This window comes from Sciurus vulgaris (genome assembly GCF_902686455.1).
Source record: "Sciurus vulgaris genome assembly, chromosome: 1".
Taxonomy (NCBI): Eukaryota; Metazoa; Chordata; class Mammalia; order Rodentia; family Sciuridae; genus Sciurus; species Sciurus vulgaris.
Window position 1 is genome coordinate 202,009,736 of NC_136461.1, and position 22,616 is coordinate 202,032,351.

Genomic DNA, 22,616 nt, shown 5'->3' on the forward strand with positions numbered 1-22,616 from the left:
GGCTAGTGATGTGCCCTCTATATCCATGTTATTATTATACCATTTGCACATTAACTATCAGAAAATAGAAATTGTATGACAAATGCCAAGTGTATGTATGTGTATATATATAAATATATTTATATGTATATATTTATATATATTTGGTATGCGTGTTGTGAGTGGGTCATTGGAATAAATGTTGGTTTGAGGAAAAGAATTCAGATTTGAAATACATGTTCTCCTTCAAAGTTTAATCAAAATAGTGACTCAATGCAGTTCCAATACTGTCTCCTTTAGTTATTATTATTTTTAAAGGTCAAAGAAAATGCTCTGAAAAAGGGAGATAGTTATTTTCTTTTTGAATTCTTTTTGGTAAAATACTCCTTAGATGAGTGATGTTTGTATTCCACATATTCTTTAAGCTCTCAGTCAAGTGATATGAACATATTAGTTAAAAATACCAAAGACATATTTTGATTAATTAGGCTCACACTGAGTGCTTGGTCCAGAGTCTTGCCAACATTTTCACTGGTTGCCCTTGCTACTCTTTTGTTCATTCATTCAATAAAAATCCACAGAACCCCTTATATGTGCTAGGCATTGTCCTTGGGACTGAAGTCAAGGCCGTAATTAGAGAATCAAGACCCTCATAAAGCAAACTGCATTCAAACAGGTAAAGCTAATGAACTAGCCACTGTTCTGGGACTTTATCTGCATCATTGATGTTTATTCTTATGTTCCTTTATAAAACGCATACACTAAGCATCCCCATTTTAGAGATAAAATAACTGAGGTCTATGGAGGCTGAATAACTTGCCAACCATACAGCTAATATGTGCTGGTCTCAGGATCAAAACCCAAGCACTCTGACCCCAGAGTATGCGTTTGCAGTCATTTTGCCAAACAATCATCTTCTGCATGGGAAGAAACAGAGGAGTGCAAATTTCCTGAAGATTTAAAATGTAGTGAAAAGCATGAATATGGGTATCTAGTATTTTTCTAGTCATGGAGATATAACTTATAACCACATAATTTTTTCAGAATCTCTAAATTTTATTGAATTTCCAGTTCATCTGCTGCCTCCAAGGTGAGATCTTCCTTAGTATTCCCGCTTGGAACTAATGACACCTCCTTTCTGGCTCAAAATAGGATAGAGATGTCAGGGAGTCCTGCAGAGATGATGAAAGACAGGAGGAAGATGGGGTGGAGGTATGGGGATGATGGTCAGGTTGATACTAACAAAAATGGAAATCTTCCACAGTGAGGCAGTGAAGACTGGGCTTCTGTGGTGGAGCCTAGCAGCTGTCCACATCGTATCAACAGCAAGCCTAGTTTTCCGCAAACAGAATTGTCACATAAGGCAATGAACCACCTGGCATACAGTAATTTCCACATCATTGTGATATTCAAACAGAATTAGGATAAAAATGTTTAGAAAATAACTGTGGTTTCAATCACCAGCACTGCCAAAAAAAGGAAAAGTTTGAAAGTTTTTAAAATTAAGCCTATTAACCCACATCTACTTCTTACGTTGTGCATTACCCTTCTTAGTCCTGGTCACAAAATTGAGAGAATAAATGAGTGACAGTATTTACTGAAAAATCTCTCTATATATGGATAGGTAAATAAATATAAATATCTGTACATTTATCTATCTGGGTATTTACGTATCTATTCACCTATCTATATCTATACTGAATCCAGTATTAGAGTCAACTTCCTTTTCATGAGGTTGACAGGCTAGACTTTGACATAGTAACTCATTCTTATGGAGAATCAGCATAATATGAAAGCAATGAGAACAATAATGCTTGATAAAATTGTTGTTTGTCACTTTAAGTAAGGCTATCTATTTAAAGATGTGGAAACCAAAGTATTTTTTACCAGAACATAAGCTATTAAAAGAAGCGCATCACCTTGGCACAATGATTTTTGTGTAGGATCATTGGAGTTACAATTTGGCAGATTCATTAGGTCATCTTCTCTTGGTAAAATTCCTGTTAAGATGCTGGTACCAAAAATATTTTCTGTGCAAATTTTAGTCTTACCCAGGATTTGAGCCAGAGAGAAAGATCTAGAAGCCTGGTAGAAGCACTAACCTGAACACTGATCCAACTCAGGTTTCTCTCACCTTCTTGGGTGTTAGTATTCGATGGTCATACATATCAGCCAGCCTTGAATATTCTCATTCATTTATTCTTAAACATGGCATGCTGAGAATATTTCAGTGGGCAAGCAGACCTGAACCACTCCCTATCCTCATTGCATTCACAGTCCAGTGGGAAAGACGGACCTGGAGCACGCAAGAATTCTCAACAACAGCTAGAGAGAGGGGGAGGGGGTACTTCCTAAGATAAGTATGGGGATTTGAAAATGTAATTGAGTTGTGACCTGAGAAAGGGATAGAGGAAACTTCCCTGAGAAAGGTTTCTTGAGCAGAGAATGAGGAAAGAAGTTCTTGGGCATGGGAGGAATAGAAACTCAGAGACATGAGGGTTAGAAGAAGGCAGCAGGTCTTGGGAGGAGTTGAGAGGAAGGCTGTGACTTGAGGATGGACATTGAGATGAAGAATGGCACCATCCGAGGGGGCAGGGGCCAGATGTAGGAGGTAGGCTCCAGGAAAGGGCTCAGCTTCTGTGGTAAGAGCAACGAGAAGCTGCTGACATGTACTAGAGGACTCTAGAGCATCAGTAGAGGATAATCCCATCACAGTAGCACTGAGCATCGTAGATGGGAAAGATGCAAAGGTGGATGCAGGTAGGCTACCAGGTGATCAACCAGGAGCAGCCCTTCTGCACCAGAGCAGAGGAATGAGAGATAAAGCTGCATGGACTTGAGGTCATTCAGCAGGCAAACCTCTCAGAGAATTGCGGTGGGCTAGCTGTGGAGACTGAGAGGGAGAGAAGAGATGGGGATGCCCTGTGATCTTCCTGGCCTGGGCAACTGCAAGGGTGGCATAAGGAACTCCAGATTCACAGGGACTGAGATCCAGAAGTAGGGCAAGAAACAGCTTGGTGTAAATATCCAGGATGTCTCTGAGATGCAGGAGATTTCTTGGACTTCATTCCTTTTTAGAGTTCCATTGTTCGACATATAACCAATTATGTATATCAAGAGTTCTAGAGTCATAAGCTTCAAATTAGAAAGGCTTTTAAGAATCATTTAGTTCAATCCCTCTTCTTTGCACCAAATCCCTGGTGGTAGGCATCTGGCTTTGGCTGAACACCTCCAGGGATGGCTTTTTAATCTCACAAGGCCTAGTATACTTTCAAAGAATTATAAATAGGAAGGCATCCAGTTCTTCCCTTGGGAAATAGTCCCACCTGTCTTCTCCAGTCATGATTGTTGCCTGGCATTTGTTCAAGTGACATAAATTATACATCTGATCTAACATCTGATTTGTCTCTTTATGTTCCCCAAATCTCATGTATGGAGCAAAAAAAAAAAAAAAAAAAAAAAAAAAAAAAGCCAGAAAAACCCAGTCATAAAATGAAAATGACTCTCTTTGCTCTGTTTCTCTTAGATGATGGTAGTCAAATAAAAGAATAGCAATCGCAATTTGCTCAAGGTCTAGTCAATGTTTGTTTATCAGATAATACACCATGAATATATTTTGAAGCTAGTATTGATTAGAAATTGCATTTGGCTGTTGGTAACATAGAATTGAAATAAAATTGTATTAAACAAATCTGGAGTATATTTTATATCACTTAGAAAACAATCTAAGAATCAGTACTCTGGGCCTGATGTGGTGACCTAATATATAATGAATGTCCAAGGATTCCTACTTTTTTTGTCATCTACTCTCCTCTGTGTGACTTCTGTCCCTCCTAGTAGTCTACTAGAGCTTGTGGGGAAAAAAGATGACAGAAACATGGCTAAAAGGAGTGGGGTGGGACAAAAAAGTGGTGGACCTTCCAGATGGACAAGACGTTTTCAAATGCTTTCTAAAATCCTCCATTAATGCAGATGGGCATATTTCCTCCCAAGATGAAATCTTGGTTCTATACGCAAGGAAAAAGTGACAATGCGTACTATCGGCCAGCAGTCTCTGAAATCTAGCCAGGTGGACAAGCAACATGTCCTCACATGACTTTCAATTTTAGTGCACATGAAACAACTTAGGGCCATTCAGAATCATGTAGGCAACTAAGTCTGGACTACTTTGAAGAGTATAAGCAGGAAAGAAAGGGATTTATTTCTGCTAGTAGGAATCTGGGTAGAATAAGGGCTTGTTTTTTGTATTTTGATAAATTATGTAATGATTTTTTAAAAATTTCCATCTGCTATGCTCACAACTCTGGTCTTGAAGAAAGATGGTGAATTGTGAAGTCATCAGAACTTGGAGCTCTTCTAAGTCTGAGTTTACTCCCTAAATGTTGGTTTTATTTTAGCATGTGCATAAGGCTTAGGTGAAGGTGTGTACCAGTTCCCAAGTTGTTACAGCATCAAGGTATGAAACCCAGTAAGGAATGAAATCATCATAGATTGAGTGGGAGGAGGGCCAGGTATCAGCATGTACACTTTTCTTTCTTGCCTTCTTGTTCTGGTAGTTTAAATGCCTCAAGAGTGGGAAGCATGTCCTTTTCAACTTTGCATCCCTGGAGTTTAGCAGCCATAGATGGTTGATAAACAGAAGGTTTACAAAATGTGAATAAGCATTTACTTAAATGGCCACATGGCATGTATAGGGTGGTGGTGGAGGAAGCCATCTATATTTGGAGCCCAATTGACTTGAATTTGAATCCTCATTTGGCCACACCCCAACTGAATGACTTCAGTCAGATCAGTCTCCCTCATCCATGCTTTCTTCAAAGTGAAGGTACAATGCTACAGTGCAAGAATACCATTAGGTGTGAATAGGATGTGTGAAAGTCAGACATGGCAGGTGTGTAGCAAATGGCAGAAAGATCAACTATTGCTCTGGTGCACTTCGACCAATGACAACACTAAGGAGTCCCTGTCACATGTGCATGTGTTCTTCCACATTTGCCCTTGAGGGACACCAGAGGTAAGCCTTTGATGGCCACAGGCCTCCAGGGTGTTTCCTAATGGAGTGATTCTCACACAGTGCTCAGTGGGAGCTTGGCGGTGCTGTAGAGATTGTAACAAAGATGGCATGTGTTGGAAGCACAGGCCCTGAGTTCAATCTCCAGTACCGCAAAAAAAAAAAAAAAAAAAAAGATGGCATATGTCAAGGACAGAGCAGCAGGGACCTCCCTGCTTGTCCAACATGGCGGTACCACTCATGGGTTTTATATCTTAGGACGTGGTTACTCTGCTGGAAAGAGGAAATGCTCCTGTTCTCAAGTCTTCTTTTGTCCACCCCACTTGTTGGAAGAAACTTGATATTTACCTCACTAAAAAAATAAGTTTTTCTACTATTTTTTTGACAATGGATTAGTTTTGCTGTCACTGAGTGATTGTTTGATAATGGGATAAACTGATGGTCTGAAATAGACTCATGTTCATGAGATGGGCCGGACAAAGTTAATTTCAAAAAGTAGAATATTTTCAACCTTTAAACATCCAAAGTACCTTAAATCAATGACTAGTGGAGATTTATATCTACCTTCCACAAAATGAAGGACATGACATATGGCATGATTTCCACGTGGGAAGACATTATCAACATTGAGAGCAAAATTGCTTCTCTTCCTACTGGAAGGATCTGGACAAAGGGTGACTTTTGTACATGGGAGGAACCCTGAAGCGGGGTGCATATGACATTGAGTGTCATGTTCTCCTCCTGAGGTGTGGGTCTTGCTTCCAGCATGCAACAGTCATGCCAGCCATGGTTCGTGTGCAGAGCCCTTCCCCGGCTGACATCCACCATTCAGGTGCTAACAGGTGGATGCACTCTGTGCCACTGTCATGCCAACAACAGAGCAAGGAAGCCTGTTACTCTGTGCTCACGTCAGACACAGCTGTGGTCCAGAAGTACTAAACACCATCCAGGACTTGTTCACTGCCATTTATTGGTTCAAACCCTTCTTATTCATGAATTCCTTTATTTGTAAGTGCTGACATTTTGACGGCAGGATTAAGTGAGTGAACTTCACAAGGCCACCTTGTCTGTGTCCTGGGGCTCATAGACCCTCACAGGAGGACCTCACAGAAGCCCATCTTCAGCATGTGGATATTCAGGCAGTGTCATGCCCAGGTCAGTCACTGCTGAGCAGCATTGACACAAAATGGCTTGTTGATCACAGCGAACACGCACATTTGGAAACAGCCAGACAGGCAATTCTGACAAGTGCCATAAAGTCACTAATAAGAGATTCAGAATAAACAACTGTCCATTAAAGATCACAGTCATTAGACCCTTCGGATCAAATCAAATGGCACGCAATTTTATGACAGATGATGATGATGTGATTTTAAACCACTAGGAGAAATTAAATATTAAATATGATCTCCTGACTATTTCTCTCAGTGTTTGTAAAATCATTAGAGTTCTCTTCCTCAGAGTCTGAGAGGTCGAAGCCCTCCGTGAGCTGTGTTTGCTCTAAGAGTTGTTGTTATCTGATCATGGGAGCCAAATAAGCCAGGAAATTAGAAATCTTCACATTCACCTTCATTATAACTCAAGGAAATACAAATTTTGGAGCTGTGAGGAAACTTAGAAATCATTTCATAGTGATCGAATTTGGGGACTATGTGGAATTCGTTTGGCATCCAAAGCAGGTAGATTGGTTCATGCAAAGTTGCAGGGTGCTGGATGCACAATCTGGATGTGAAGTCTTTTCGTGATTACTCAGGTGGTGTTTTTAATACAACATACTATTTCCCTGGCTTCACAGAGCAATAAATATTATTATAAGCATTGCTATTATTTGGAAGAAAATTTTCATTTTTTTTCTTTATTACTTGTATCTCATTACCTCTGAAAGTAGCCAAGTTAATTGAAACAAAGTGGTGCAACAAACTATCAAATCCAGGGGGCAGTTTCCTTATTAGACAGTTGTGGGTGGAATCCATTGTTGATCACATGACCAAAGGGAAATGTGGTGGATTCTCTGAACTCAGTGCCCTCGTCTCTCAACAAGGAAGCAGCAATACAGATGCTGATGTGATTGGTCAGGCATCTGCACCACAAGCTCTTTCTACCACATTCCCTCACAATGTGCTAGTGTCTGTTCCAGGGACACAGAGAAGGACAGAACCTGTCTTCTAAGAGCACACAGTTTAGTAACAGAAACAACAAAAATGCAGTTCCAATAGGACCTGCGAACCTCTGTTCCTTCTTCAGGTCTTTGTTAAGAATAATTTCCTCACTCCAGTTCTAGTCAGGTTTTTCCCCTTAAAGGGAAGTGAGGACCAGGACCCAGAGAAGGTCAGCTACCTGCCTGGAGTACGGCATTTAAGGAATCACCCCCTCGCAGGGTCATAAAGTGCAGGGATGGTATCTGAAAGTAAGTGCCTGGCTAAATTTTACATGCTGATGCTTCATTTCCCATCATGCCCTGCAGCAAACCTGTCCTCACAGCACTTATCTCAGTTTGGAACAGTCACTTATATGAGCCACTATTTGACGGATGACTGCCTCTACATTATAATCTCTTTAATAACAGAATCCTCTGTTGTTTTCCCCACTGCAGTATCTCCGCTGCTTGCACCAGCACATAGTGGTACTCCATAAATATTTTTCATATGGAGGACTAAAGGAAGGAAAGAACTAATAAATTACACAAGAATGTTCCTGTTGTCTGAATGCATACCCTACAAATTCATATGCTGACTTACCAACCCCAAGGTGATGATATTAGGAGGTGGGGCCTCTGGAGGTGATTAGGTCAAGAGGATAGAACCATCATGAATGCTATAAGGGTCCCTACAAAGAGGTCTCAGAGAGCTGCTGTGTCCTTGCCACCCTGTGAGGACACAGTGGGGGAGGTGGCCACATGAACAGGAAGCAGGCCCTCACCAGACTCCAAATTTATGGCTCCTTGATCTTGGCCTTCCCCACCTCTGGGACTGTGACAAATAAACACATGTTTATGAGCTACACCAGCCACAGCCCAAAAGGACCAAGAAGATATAAAGGGACTTAGAGCCCTGTGGACAGAGAGGGACCTAAACTCACCTCATAGAGTGGAAGCTCAATTCCAAAACCCTTCCCCCAAATCAGGGTCTGCAGACTGGGAGACTCCTGCATCCGGCCACTCATTAGAGAAGTAGAATCCCTGGTTCCTTCTAACTCTAAATTGTCCCAAGACCCCCAGGTGAGTGCTACTCACATTAAAGTTGAGGAAGCACACTAGTCTGTAGGACCCCCAGTTTAGGCAGGCGAAGCCTGGGAAAGGGCCACTCAAAGTGGAGAAGTCAAAGAAAAAGAGTGACCATTTAGAAACTTTGATTATAATGACAAAGTTTGATGCATGACTCTTTACCAGGCCTTGATCTAAATAATGTGGATGCGTTAGTTCATCTCTTCAACTAACTCCTGGGCCACTATTATTACTTCCATTTTACAGATGAAGTAAATGAGGTACATAAAGATTGAGGCCCTTGTCAGTATCATAAAATGGACAAATAGCAGGTCAATCTCAGGCAGTCTGAATCTGCATCCCGGAGCTCTCCTTGTGAGAAGTGCAGGCCTGGCACAGGGCAATTCCTATCACACATCCTCTCCCACCAAGAGAGTATTATTGAAGGACTACTTGTCTCTTTATCAAAGTCTGTAACATCTGCCTGCCCCTTCTCTCCTTGAACACTGAAGCTGACCTCAGAGTTTCCAAGCCAATCAATTATGCTTCTCTGCTTAAATGCATGCCTCTTATTTTTAAGCTGCCACCTGTCTTAGAGAAGGGGTGCAGGAGAGTCTTCTTGGAACTGGTGACACCTGAGCAAATTTTGCCAGAAAAGGAAGAGCAAGAAGAGATGTCCTGGAAAGCACCCACAGGCAGAAGACAGCATGGGGTGTGGAGGTGACTGGTCATGATAGACAGATGTAGACTTACCCAGTGGGATCATATAGAGGGAGTGCTAGTATTTGGGAACAGCTCACTGGGGGTGTGGGGGTGGTAAGGAGAAGCATGAGCAATGAAAGACTTGAGAAATAATGGGGACAAGGGACTGCAGTAGAATGGAAAAAGCAGAATATATATACATACTTTCAGGCTTAAGGAAATTCTCACCCAAAGAAGCCAAAGCCATTTCTTTCGCCAAAGTCACTGAGAAAAATCCATAACAAAAAATAGGATGAGAATTTGTGGTTTCTGTTTTTAAGGAAATGTACTTACATGGTTTCAAAAATATCTCTAACTGTCCACTGGCACAGTTCCTCTCTGGCTGAGATGACTTGGGCAGGGCCCCAAGCACTGAGCATGATGTCATTATTCACTTGGTAGGAGACAAGGGCAGAATTTCTGCCTCATAAATTGCAAAGAAGAGACTTCGTACTCACTGAACACTGACCACTTGGAGCCATGAGGCCATTCTCAATTAGTCTGCCCACCACCACCATAACCTGTGGACACTTGCCCAAGAATGAGAGGATTTTGACTTCAAGCTTAGAAGATAACAAGCTGGTTCTCATTGATTTTGTTTTCTTGAACTAAATGATGGTAGAAAGATGAACTAAGTAGCTTCATATTTCATATAATTAAAAACAGAAGGTGCAATTGCTTTGAGTTCTAATACCTAAAACCAAGCTTTAAGTTTGTTTTTGATAGTCTACTGATAAACTGGTTCAGTCAGGTTACAACTTGGTCTTTACATGACGGATTTTAAGCTGCAGGAAACAGCAACCTAAACAATTGTCTAGTTTTGGTGCCAGCGAAGCCAACCTGCTTTGCTCAATGCTCCCCCTTTAGGAGAGAGGGAGACCAACCCCCGTGTATGGAGCACCAGAAGTCGGATGGGAAGGAGGGAGCACCTTCTGCTGCCCTTGACCGCAGCTGCAAAGAGCCAGTGGCAAGCATGCACCAGAAGGGGGCCTCACTGAGACATCAAGCCAAAGAGGAGGTTTTCCATGTGCCATGAAGCTCTGTGCTGACCTGGGTCCTGGGATTCAGAACCAAGGTGCCTAAGAGCAAAGGACACAGAGAGGGATAGAGCCACACCCGTGTTGGTACTTGGACTTTGAGCGGAAGGGGCTGAAGCATTTCAGCTCTTTAGGAATGGACAAGTACCCATAGATAATCCAGGTTTAACTCCCCTCCTTTTTAAAAGTTAAATGATCTGGATAATTACTTCAAGTTTATTTCACATTACTTAACTTCTTTAGCATTTGCGTAGCAAAAACTTGACCTGTGGATTTCTGTACAAAGCACATGGAATAATTTCCAATGTACTTTTGCCTGTATTGAATAGAGAAACTGGATTCTCTTCTGTCATCAGTTTCTCATTTCCTGTTGATGACTGTGTGACTATGTGCACGGTAAAGGTAGTCAGGGGGAAGGTGATGGACATGTCCCATTCATTTATTGCATCCATTTAAAAGTGTGCTATTCAGAGCTGTCCATGTGCCATGTGCTACTAGGTATTAGGGCACAAAAGTGAATGCCACTCAATCCTTGACCCAAGGGGCTCACAGTCTGGTAGGCACAGGGGAACCTTAGGAATTGCTGATCTAGAGAACACGGTGCAGCAACACACCAAGGGGACAATATCCTTGAACCTTGCCTAGGCTCCCTGTCTACCCTTCCTCTATGTGGACGGGTTGTCTGGAGTCCCAGGGTAGTCCCTCAATTTTTATCAGAGGTCACTGTGAACAGAGATAGGGAGTCTCCAGAGATGCAGACCAGCTGGACCTTGCTCATATGAGCCAGATGCTCCCTAGGGCCATGTCTGCAGGTCACCAGGCTTGGGATGCATGGTTTGTGTTTGGTTTGTGTTAAGGTGATGCTCAAATGACTTAGCCTGCAGCCCTTCCCCAGATTCTTCACCAGGAAGGAAGAGCCATACCTGTCTACCATGTCTTCTACTTCTTCTAGAGTCTGAGCTTTCTTTTCACATCACTCCTAAAAGAAATTCACTGCAGCTTTGAAGTCTCATGCTGTAGAGGACTCCATAAAAGGAACCGAAGACTGCGTTGTGTAAAACATTTGCTGAATTCTGTGCTCCCAATGTGTCTAACAGGCAGGTATAAACCTGCCATTCTTTGGCCCAGAGTCACCAACTCCCTCCCCAGGTCCATTCCAGTATCAGCTCCGCTGCAGCAACAACCTGATCTATTTGTACACAGTTGTGTCCTGGACCTAGACCCCAGCAGGGTGCCAACGCACATCTGTGAACACTTTCTTACTCAGTCCTCCTTCTCTCATGCTTCATAACACAATTCTGATGTTTTTCAGGGGCAGTAAAGTCTATTTTTTCCCAATACGTCTTGCTGATGGGGTGGCCTGTGTCACGATTCAGGCTTTGTTGGGCAGGGATACCAGAGGAGCTCAGCAGGTCAGTTGACATGTTCCTTTATAGTTTTGATCTACTGCCCTTTGACTTTTCCTTTCTCCTGCCAGCAAAGTCACCATGGTGGCTTGTAGGCATAGCTAGTGCTTTCAACTGACCTTGGAGAAATGACTTCCCTATTCAGGAATCTCTTGTGTGACATCCCTGATGGATTGTTCCATGTACAGCTTTCCCTTGATGAATCCCCATAACAAGAAGTTCTTTACTTCAAAACACTCCTGGATAAAGCCTCTCCTTTCAGTAAGCCAAAGTTTCTCCTGCTGTAATGGCCACTGGTCTTTATTTCATCCCATAGGAGACACATATAAAATAATCGGACTTTTTGTCATGGGCGAACCCCAAACACTGAGGACACTCACTACATTCCTTCTATATCCCTTCTACTCTCAGGCCTTCCAGGGGTGTTATCCTTATGTTCTGTTGTTGTTGTTTTTTAGTCCCATTCTGTTAGATTTTATGTGCTGCATTTATTATGTTCTGAGTTGAAGAAAGACATATATTTGGATTCTGCATTGTCTAATCCTCAGTAGAGTCTATTTTATAAGTAATCATGTGTATTCTGCCTATAAGCATGTAGACACCACACACACACACACACTTGAAGGAAAGATTTTGATTTTGAAATAGTCTACTCCAGTCAACTGGAAAATCAGCTGGCACAAGACAAAGAAGTTGCTTACAAATTGGTTATAGTTGTTCTTTTTGTTATGTGAAAATCTTACATGGGTATCTCCTTTATAGAGAGATGGCAGGTTTTTTTCTCCCCTTGGGTACCGGGGATTGAACTCAGGGGATTGAACTTAACCACTGAGCAACATCCCCAGCCCTTTTTTGTATTTTATATAGAGACAGGGTCTCACTGAGTTGCTTAGGGCCTTGCTAATTTGCTGAGGCTGACTTGGAACTCGTGATCCTCCTGCCTCAGCCTCCCAGCAACTGGGATTACATGTGTGTGTCACTGTGCCCAACTGAGAGATGGCAGTTTTAAACATTCACTCATTTAAAAATAAACCACAAAACATCAATGTGATTTATTGCATATCTAGCTTGGGCCTTCGCCTTGCATGATTTTATCATGTCCTGATGTTGGGGGATTTGTGCTACAAAGACGTTTGCCATGTGGAACACCAGAGTTTAGGGTTATACGGCAGGAGGTGGAGTACAAGGAATAGAAAACACTGGAAACTAATCGATGTGCAAGGCTTTGAGTGTATTAAAATGTGTGATCCAGCTAAATGAGATTCAAATTACAGGCATCTATTCAGAATCCAATGCATAGAGATCAAAGAAACCAGCAGATGCAGGTTTATCTGACAACACGTGCCATAAACAGTTCATTTGTTGAGAAGGTAACCCATGGAGGCAGTTGCTGATAAAACAGCTTTCCATAGGCCCAGGATGTGGCTGGGCCTCCCACAGAATGTCTGGCATCTCCATGGTTAATTAATCCACTCTGCATTCTTCCTCTACCTCACAGCGCTGACTGTGAAAAATCTTGCAGTGAGAAAAGCTGGCTTAAGTGACCTGACTTCTTAAAATAGTCCTTCATAAACAAAACTCACATGACAGAATTGGAGTGTGTAAATCCAATTACATTTCTCAGGGAAGCACAGGGCAGATTATATGGACTTTTCCTGCTTGGTGGTGGCTGGGGAAAGCAGTATTCCTGTACTGTAGCCCTGAGGAAACCCCCGGGAAGATTTGATTTATATAGCCCATTATCTGGCTAACTGAGGTTCAAACCAACGTATCACAAACACTCTCCAAACTCCAATACTGCTGCCAACCTTTAGGTTCTGTTACTTTAATTCCAGCCCAGAGACAAAACCAAGATATACTTCAGAAGCAAACTGTCAAGCGAACTGATGTGTTGCCCAACTGTGTATTCTGGGTCTCCTGGTCTCTCCAAGAATCAATGTTGTGCCCATTTTCTGGTCAGAGGAAAGGTTTGAGATGAATATTGCTAATGTCTCCTATGTTCTGGAAATAAACACATGTAGGATCAACTCAAATAGACACACTTGCAAAATGAATAAATTAGCATCTCATGAAATATTTAGACAACAGTGAAATGTCACATCAGATGATTGTAGTGGTGTCCTTTGATTACACGTTGCTAACAGTACTGAATTGGGGATAAACTGGGTTTTTCTTATAATCTTTTCTTTTTTATGCTTGGTTTCACTTGTTTTTGATGAGCTCTTAAAACGCCATCAATCATCAAAGTGTAAATATGACTAATGCACTCGTCCTACTTAGACGACGTTGCAGCAGCTGCTCCTGAAGCAGAGGCCCCCAGTCCTCTCAGTTCTAATCTAATTATGCTCTGGCCCACTGATACCAGTCAGGTGATATTACCGGATATGAAGGAAAACAAATTCATAATTCAATCTTGCAAAGCACACATCACACAATCAGTTTACAACTCTCTCTAAATACACAGACACAAAACCTATTTGCGACTCCTGGGCAAAAATGTGTACAGGCCAGGGCTGAAGGGATTTAATTGGTCATTGCAACTGCCATTAAAAATATCCTTTTCAAAGCCTGCTTTCCACCATTACAGATAGAGGGAGAGGGGAAAAGAAAAGAAAAAGGAAGAAAGACAAAGCACGCATGAGAGAGAGACAGAGAGGGAAAGAAAGGATGAAAAGGACAATCGAGTATTTTTCTCAAGGAAGAGAGAATAATGTCTTCATTTCCTGGCATTCACAGGAACCTCTTGGGAAGGTTGACACTCAAATCTGTTTTTGAAAGTCATTTTTCTCAGACATTCTGGGATGGTGCAATTATTTTTTAAAGCCTATGTGGATTTGGTAATGGAATGTACAGAAATGGAGGTATTTGAGGTGTTTAGGGTCCTAGGGAGTGTACATCCCAACCAGGTGTACTATGCAGAGCTCAGCCATGTTCAGCTAATGGATACTTATGTGTTCTGAAGTGAGTGTTTACCTTGCTACCAACTACCTAATTGGGGTGATTTAAGTTTCATGCCATTTATTGTACATTAAGTGCTCACAAGATCCCTTTTATTTGATTTGAGTTAGCTACAAAGAGCCTTAGATGTAGATGAAGAACGTATAATATCCTATACTTACGTTTAAATTGTAAAAATGAAGAAGTTGTTGGTAATTCCATTATACTGGTTTTATCTTCACTGTGAAGTCAGTCCTTCATTTAAGTGATCAGACCTGATATTCAAGGCCGCCACAGAGGCTGCCTCTCTCCTGACCCCCACCTGTTCCTACCATGCTCCACTATTTTACTTGGTATGAAAAAATGAACTCTCTCCTAGAGGATTGTTTAAGGGTCAACTGATAGGCTAACCATCCCTCTTTGTTATCCAGATTTAAGGATCATTACTTAATTAGCATTGTCTGGTGCTAGTCTCTGCTGTTTGACAGGATATGTATAAGACAGGAAAGAATGTTGTAGAGGAAATTCACATGTGACAGAATGACCTTGAACACTAACTGATGTGAATTTGCATACCTGGCTGCCTCTGCTTATAGAGTTATCTTGGAAAATCACCTCCACTCTGACACTTCCACTTATCCACCTCACTAAGAGACACAGAAGACTAATTGGCCACTAGCTGTAACATTTTAGAATCCCCAAGAGGGAAGCCTAATGTAGCAATCTTTCTGGTTAAACATTGATGCCTCTCAGTTTTCCAATAACTAAATGATTTCCACTATCTTATCACTAATGAGCTGAAGAATGAGAATGAGATGATTTTCAAATGTTAGGTAGCTCATATTATTGCCACCAGCAATTAAAATAGAGTAAAATGCTAATTATAGCAATAGAGCTTAGAACTGATCTACCCTATGAAAGAACCTAGTAAATATAACCTTATGATTAATATGTTATTCATGTATATAATGTCATCTTGTAATGATTTTTCTGATGAATAAACTGAACTGGCAGGATAAACAAAAATATCAGTGGAAAAACATCAGTGTCTGAGAGAGTCTGTCTGGACAAGGAATTGCTATCATTGGTTTTTTCTTTCTTTCTTTTTTTTTTTTTTTTTTTTTTTTTTTGGTTTGAATCATAGACACAAACTGATGAATGTTGAAATGGGTGAAGTTTTCCAAGGAGGAATAACTATAGCCCTAGAGCTTCCCATTGCTGAACTTGGTCAAGATGAAATAAAAGGAACCCTTCAAACCGAGCTCTGAAACTTCTGAAGATCCTTCAATATCTCCAGTGTCACTCAGTCCAGAAAATACATGGGTGATCATATCTGTCTGGACCATAATCTCTTTATTTGGGTGGGAAGTTAATGATTTTAGCCTAATTCTTCACGTCAGTGGGGAAAACATACACCATGTCTTTGCTGGTGAGGAGCGTCCCGGATGGCCCTTTTTAGGTCCCATCCTGTATTCGTAGTGGGAAACCAGCTGCAATTCAAATTGACCACAGGCTTTCTCTCTTCATACCATGTGTCTGTAGAGATTCGTAGTGTGCTTGTTGCCCTGTCAAGCCACAGATGTGATTTCCTGCAGGAAGGACAGAGGAGAAGCAGAGCCTCCTGGCTTGCATTAAGGGAATGCCAGCATCGGCTCATTTGTTACTTCTGAAAATGACATTTCCAGTGAAGAGAAACGGCTGCCAAGGTGTGTTGACTCCATACTCTCATTTCAGTTTCCTGATTCTTGAAAATGCTAAGTCCAGCCTGAGCCACCTCTTAAAGGGAATCAAGATTAAAGTAGAGAAAGATGATATTCTAGGGTTTATAGCCTTCGGTTGACAAATTTGTCTCCAGCTGAGCGTGAGGATGAGCTAGTTATAAAGAACTTATGCCTAGCAATTCTGTCATTTTTCTCTCATGATTTCCCTTTGGCTTCTTCATTGGATGTTCATTCATGAACTATATGAGGCAGTACTGGTGAGCAGTGAACCAGGTACTCCTCACTCTGGAACAATTTCAAAGGCTGTGTTCCAAAGTCTACCCCTGAACGGTGGCTGAAGAATGATTGGCACTGGGGCCAGGGTTTGCATCTTGTCCCCACCACTTGCTAGGGTCTGAAAGTTCAGGATGTGCCTTTTCTAAGAATCCTTCGTTTCTTCTTTAAAATGAAAATGAAGGTGAGGTGCCATCTATTTGTCATCGTTAGACGTGATAACACACATAAAGACCCTTAGCGACATGTAAAATATCATACAAATGTAATGCATTGTGCTTTGATTTTTGAAAAATATCTTTGAGTGGAAAGAGACTGCCTTACCCACATATAATTTAACTGTGTGTCTGCATGTGTATGCACGTGTATACACAACACCAGGCACTTGTCCGTTCTGTAATACCACTGGATGATGAACAATCTCATTCATTTTGTGAGTTGGTTGAGTATCTAATGTACATTGGACATGTTTATAGGTGCTGAGGATCAAATGGCAAATATGATAGACAACGCTCTCGCATCTAAGGTGTAACTTCTCTAGAGAAATTAAATTAACTCAGGTATTGAACAGTGGCTTTTGCGAGTCTGATTAGAATGTGTCCATCCTGTGAAGACCAGGGAAAAATTGTTCTGGGTAGCAAAAGCAATGTCCCAGAAATTGAAAAGAGCTGGGAAATTTGAAAGACTGAAAAATGGACACAGTGCTTGAGGAGAAGCAGAGAAGGAAATCCACCTGAGAGAGAAGCAGCAACCAGCTCAGAGGAGAGGATGGAGTAGGCTCTGGCAAAAAGTTGGGATTTCACTTTAGGTGCTATGAGAGGTCATATAAGTTTTGAAGCATATAGTATGTACTACCAAACAGGGAAACCTAAACACTAACTCTTCAAAAATCACAGATATTTTTAAAGGAGGTTAGTTTCCCCCTCCTTCTGTTTACAAGATCTAGGAAAGAAGCTTAAACCCCTAGAGGGCACCAAAGGAAAACGTTTAAGGGATCTTTCAGCACCCACAGAAAGGAGAGCGCTCTGGTTGTTCCTTCACTCTGGTGACAGGTGGCTGGACCTAGGAGACCATAGTTGATCTACAATCCTACCCAATCAGGAAGGTGGATGGGCTTGGTTTACATGAATCAGGACCTCAGTTTTCACAGTGGAGGGCTGTTCCTTATGGGGTGGGAGTGCAGAGACTTGGGGGTTATTTTTAATCTTCTTCCATCTGGTAGTATTTGAGTAGAGTATAAAACAAATATGGAGCCAAAATTTCCTTTCTGGATTCACTTGGCAAGGAAAAGATCTCTATACTTAGAATTTTGAAAATATTCATACTTTGCCACTTGGGATGTGTTATTCTAAATACTACTCCAAACTTACTTGATGAAGTCTTTTAGTAGCATGTACCAAGAAAGGCTACTTTCTGCACATGATCAGATAGCTATGGTATGTTGTGAAAACAACTCATAATGAGTTAGATTTTAAAGAGGAAAGGAGATGGGATGGAAAAAAGGATTGGCAGGGGAGAAGAAGAAGAGCAAGAGGATAAAGAAAAGTTAATGCTGATGTATAAATATAGAATCCAGAAAACACACACACACAAAAAAAAAAAAAAAAAAAAGAAAAGAAAGGGCTTAGGCAAAAGTAGGTTTATATATGTATTGTTTTAGATCTGTGTGTATATAGATTTGAGAAACAGCTAATATACAGTATAATTTTATGCCATCCCAAACAAAGAATATTACTTTCTCCCCCAATTGACACATTAATAATAAGGTTCATGACAATTTTGAGAAAATATTCATTCTTGTCTTTAGTAGGGACACATTCAGTAGATTGACCCTTATAGGTTCTTATCTTCCAATTTCATGCCTGATGATCACAATCATGTGTTTCATATGCTCTTTGCTTTATCCAGAGACACTTCAAAAAAGCACATTAAGGGCAGTGAACCAGATAAGTAACCTGAGCAAATGGATATAGAGCCATTAGAAAAAAAAAAAAAAAAAAAAAAAAAAAAAAAAAAAAAAAAAAAAAACAGGGCCGAATCAAGTAGAAGCCTAGAGATCAATGATAGTAAAGCGCTCTAATGGGGCTGGTAATCTAAAAATTGTCCATGATTTTCAGTAGTGCATGTCTGTTTATTCCAAGAACTATCTATTCAAACTCAACCACAAGGCAGGGGAGTACAGCTTCTAATGCAGCAACAGCCACAGAAAAGGCTGGGGACAGGGCAGGTATGGGCAAAACGCCACCCTCAGCCTTCTATCTAGAAACACTACCATTGGTACCTTTCCATCATTGACAAGCCCCCCAATTCACTCCCCAGACATTTAGTAAAGAAAGTGTCAGGTCATTAATTATCAATTGGTTTGAGTGAATTTAAACAATGGAGCCTTTGTCTACCTTCTCATTCATAGACAATGAGAACTTTGTTCACAAACACATCCATATTTAATGAGAACAGAGAAGAAGAGGGGCGAGCAAGGAAAAAGAGATCTAAAGAATGAGATTTCCCCTAAATATTGCAAACCATCTACATCAAAATGTCCGTTTTCAATTCATCAAAACTTTCATATGTTGCCAATACTCCTGGCATCCTTCAATTCCTGAGTTTGATTTTTTTATTGGGATTAGATTCGATAGTGAGAGAAGATAACCATGGTAGGTCGCCAAGGCAATAAAAATTCCCCAGTAAAACCATGTCATAGGAGTCAGTGAGGATTCTTGGGGTACCCAGTACAGCAATGTTCAACAAACACTGGTTCCTTCTACAGCTGAGGAAGGCACAATCCCAACTCTGAATCCCAGAGTTCCTTACAACATTCTGTGGTGCTCTAATGAGTTAAGCTCTTACCTAAGGGCCACTTTCTAAATCTGGGTGCTTCTCTTCCTGTCACCTGCGCCAGAGAATGTAGACCCTGGGGGAATGTGTAGCAGAAAGAAGCCTTTCTTTGCTGATGTCAGGGAAGGATTACCCACAGAATCAGAATGAAAGGGTAGAGCTGACTGAAACTTTTAGAGGTCATTCAGTTAGTCCTCCAAGAGAAAAGAGAGAGGGATGATCCCACCAGCACTCAAAGCCACCTAGGGGCTGGGCACAGTGTCAGGCTGGGGAAGAGGGCTCAAAAGTGAGGTAACCCTAGCTCTCTGGAAGCTATTTACAAGGAACCCAGGAGAGTTGGGAGGGGAAAGCAAGACAGGCAGGAGTTACCTGGTTGATGGAAATGACCGCCAGCCGGGGGATGACCACTTGGAGGATCACCTGCAGCAGCGAGGTACACAGGCCAGCCAGGATGGCCCAGGTGAGCGGCAGCGGCAGCATGCTGTAGGTGGCGAAGAGCGTGAAGAGCACATAACCTATACCGTCGCCCAGAAGCCCATAGCCCAGGCCAGCCGCCAGAATCTGGGTGGTCATGGCCACCCAGGTGACCACTCCACTGTACTGTAGGTATGTGTGCGAGGTGGTATCCTTCCTGACCACCACCAGGGCGCAGATCACCACCTCGATTCCGGTGAAGAAACCAAGGAGGATGCCCTTGAGCGGGTCCATGGGGGCCGAGGCTAGGCTCAAGTGGAGGACCAAGAGGGTGAGTTTGGTAAGCACATCCAGAACGTTCATCACCACCTCGGATTTGCGCCTCTGGCCCAGGAAATAGCGCTGGTAGAGTCGTTCCAGATCCCGAGACTTGAAGGAGTTGCGCAGTGTGGGAAAAATGACCCCTCGGTAGCTGTAGCCCCCACTGAGAAAGAAATCCGAATTGCTTGGGGCACAGTCAAGGTGTAGGAAGCCCAGGTCACCCCCGCCTCCGCTGCCGCTGCCACTGCCGCTCCCGCTGCGTTCCGGGAAGACTTTGGTGCCGCCGGTGCTGTGCGCTCGCTCCCCTGGCCCCAGTGAATACAGGGGCAGCGCGGAGTCACTGGACAGCTGCTGCGAGTGGTGATTGGGACCGCTGCCCGCAGGGTTCGAGGCTTTGCGGGAACCACCGCTCCCGCCGCTGCCGCTACCGCCCCGGTGCCCGAGGATGAAGCGCTGCTCGGTGATGTGCCGCACCGCCGTCTGCCACAGCAGCCGCTGCGGCCGGGAACCGCTCCCGCCGTCGCCGGCCGGGGGCGTCGGGTGGATGGTGTAGAGTTCTTCGCTGCCGCTAAGGCAGCGCACATCCGAGAGCTCCATGGCGCCAGGCCGCAGGGAGGGAGGCGCAGAACCTGGGGGAGGCAGTTGAGGGAGGGGGCTCCTAAAGACCCGAACACGTCCTAGTAGGAGTGAGGCAGCGATCTTCTCTATCCTAGGCTGCCCGGTTGCAGGAACCCTGGGAAGGGGGCCCCGCAGGTCAGGTCATAGTGCGCCCGGGGGAAGGTGCTCCTGGAAGATCGCAGCAGACCCCTGCGTCCTTGAGAGCCACCCTCCCGCCAACTCGTGCAGCTTGGGAATGCAGCCGTGGTGGTGGTTATTTGTCCGCAGAAGCTGCGACTCTCTGAGGCACGCAGCCCCCTTCGCGTGTTCAGGCTCCTAGGCTCCTTCTAGGCTCAGTGTCTTGGCGCAGCCTTTGCTCTCCAACGGGCACCCAGGCGCCTGGGCGCGGTGCTTCTGCTGCGCGTCGGGCGGGTCCTGTCTGCGGCACTGGTTTCCCGACGCCCACGGCTGGGCGAGTGCAGGGGGGCTGGCCGGGGGTAACCTGCGGCGGCGATGGGGTACGAAGTTAGCAGCTGTAGCTGGAATCATCGCCCTTCTGAGAACTCCATTGCACCGGGATGGGGAGCAGGGGCGGAGCTGGGGGCGGGAGCAATTAAGGAGGAGGAGTGGGGGACCAGGAGGCGACCTCGCGGGAAGCTTGGAGAGGTGGTAGCCCCTGCGCTAACGAGTCACCAAATAGTTGATTTGGAGGAAGAGGTGTGCTGGAGCTCCCTCCTGGGCTGTTTCTTGGCTGTCACCGCTTCCAGAGCGAGGAGCGACAGCGCTGCGCTGGCTCTGGCCAGAATCATCCCTCGGTGAGGAAGACGGAGGGCTCTGGCCCAGGGTCTCAGCCTCGGCTATAAGATGAGGTCAGCGCTTCCAGATGTGCTTCTGAGAGGTCAGCACACAGTTCCCATCCCTTCACTACGCTCTTTGGAGTCCATTTGGCCTGGAGCTAGGAGGAGTGGGAAAACGGGAAAAGAAAAAGTGGGGAGGGCTCCAAAGCCAATAGCTCTGAGTAAGAACAGAAGCCAGTGGTGCGGATTCCTGAGGCTGAGAACCGAAGCTTGGCGGGTGCCGCGGGCTTAAGGTTTGGGCGAGAAGACAGGCCCCAGGCCGCGTGGGAGTCGATGAAATGCCTCCGGACCCAGGGAAGCTCGGCGTGCCACCCAGCGCTCTGAAGCGCGCAGAGGGACCGGGAAACTGGGAGGAATTTGGAGACCTGTCAGAGCGGTCAGACACCAGCGGCGACTTAAACCCGCCTCCGCGCCAAGCCACGCCCCCGGAACCCGGGCTGAAGTGGTGGTGGCGTCTGGGACCAAGCACCCAGATCTGGCCAGGACGCCCCAGGTCTTGAACGCAGCCGCACGCGCGGACCAGCGTGGGAGAGGACCCCTGCGGGCTGGCGCGGGCGGCCGGCGCTCGGGGCCCTCCCTCGGCTCCACTATCCAGCGCTCCAGCTGGCCGCGCCTGTCGGTTCCTCCGCTGTTCTTTTTTAAGCACTGGCTCTTGTCCTCGGCAGGTGCAGAGCCAGAACTAGTAGGCCGCTTTGCCCACGGACTCCTAGAGCACAGCGCGAAGGGACCGAGGGTCTCTTTTCCGCCCTACCCACCCTAACGTCTTTCGCCAAAGCCAACTTCAGGCGAAGCCCCAGGTCACCCAAGGAGCCGCAGTCGTAGAGGCAGACAGTTTCCTGCGGGAATCTTTTTACTCCGCCGATCCGGAGGAGTGGAGGGCGCCGAGTGTTAAAATTGGGGCGACCCCTGCATGCCTCGCACACTAAATTCCTTCCCGCTTACAGTAGGGGTGCGGGAAGAGCTTGTTGGGGAAGGCATTTCCAGCGGCCCTCTGGAGCGCAGGTTTTCCCGCCCACCGCGGTAGCGGTCAAAGCTCGCGGCGGCGCTCCGGGAGAGCAAATCGCAGCACTGTGGATGCGTGGTGCCACCGCCGAGCCTCGCCGAGCAGTTTCCTTGAGTGTCGGGTCCGCAGGGTGCACGCGGCCGCTGCAGTCCGGAGTCCGGCTGCAGGTGGTGAAGCGGTGGTGGCCACGACCTCCGCCACCGCGACTGCGGCTGCAGCCGGTGGAGCCCGGGCCCTGAACACAGTCAGCTGATGGCCAATGACGTCAGGCCCTGGGCGCTT

The 22,616-nt window shown here is 44.4% G+C and overlaps 1 protein-coding gene across 3 annotated transcripts in view; it reads right to left on the reverse strand.

Moving 5' to 3' along the window:
* ADCY8 (adenylate cyclase 8) overlaps window positions 1-22,588 on the reverse strand; it is a 231,036-nt gene extending 208,448 nt beyond the window's left edge. For all 3 annotated transcript variants that reach the window (XM_079112343.1, XM_079112342.1, XM_079112341.1), the window contains exon 1: window positions 19,512-22,588. In XM_079112343.1, the coding sequence (XP_078968469.1) occupies window positions 19,512-20,474 (963 nt within the window). In that variant the 5' untranslated portion in view covers window positions 20,475-22,588. The remainder of the gene's footprint in view (window positions 1-19,511) is intronic.
* Window positions 22,589-22,616: the final 28 nt, after the last annotated feature.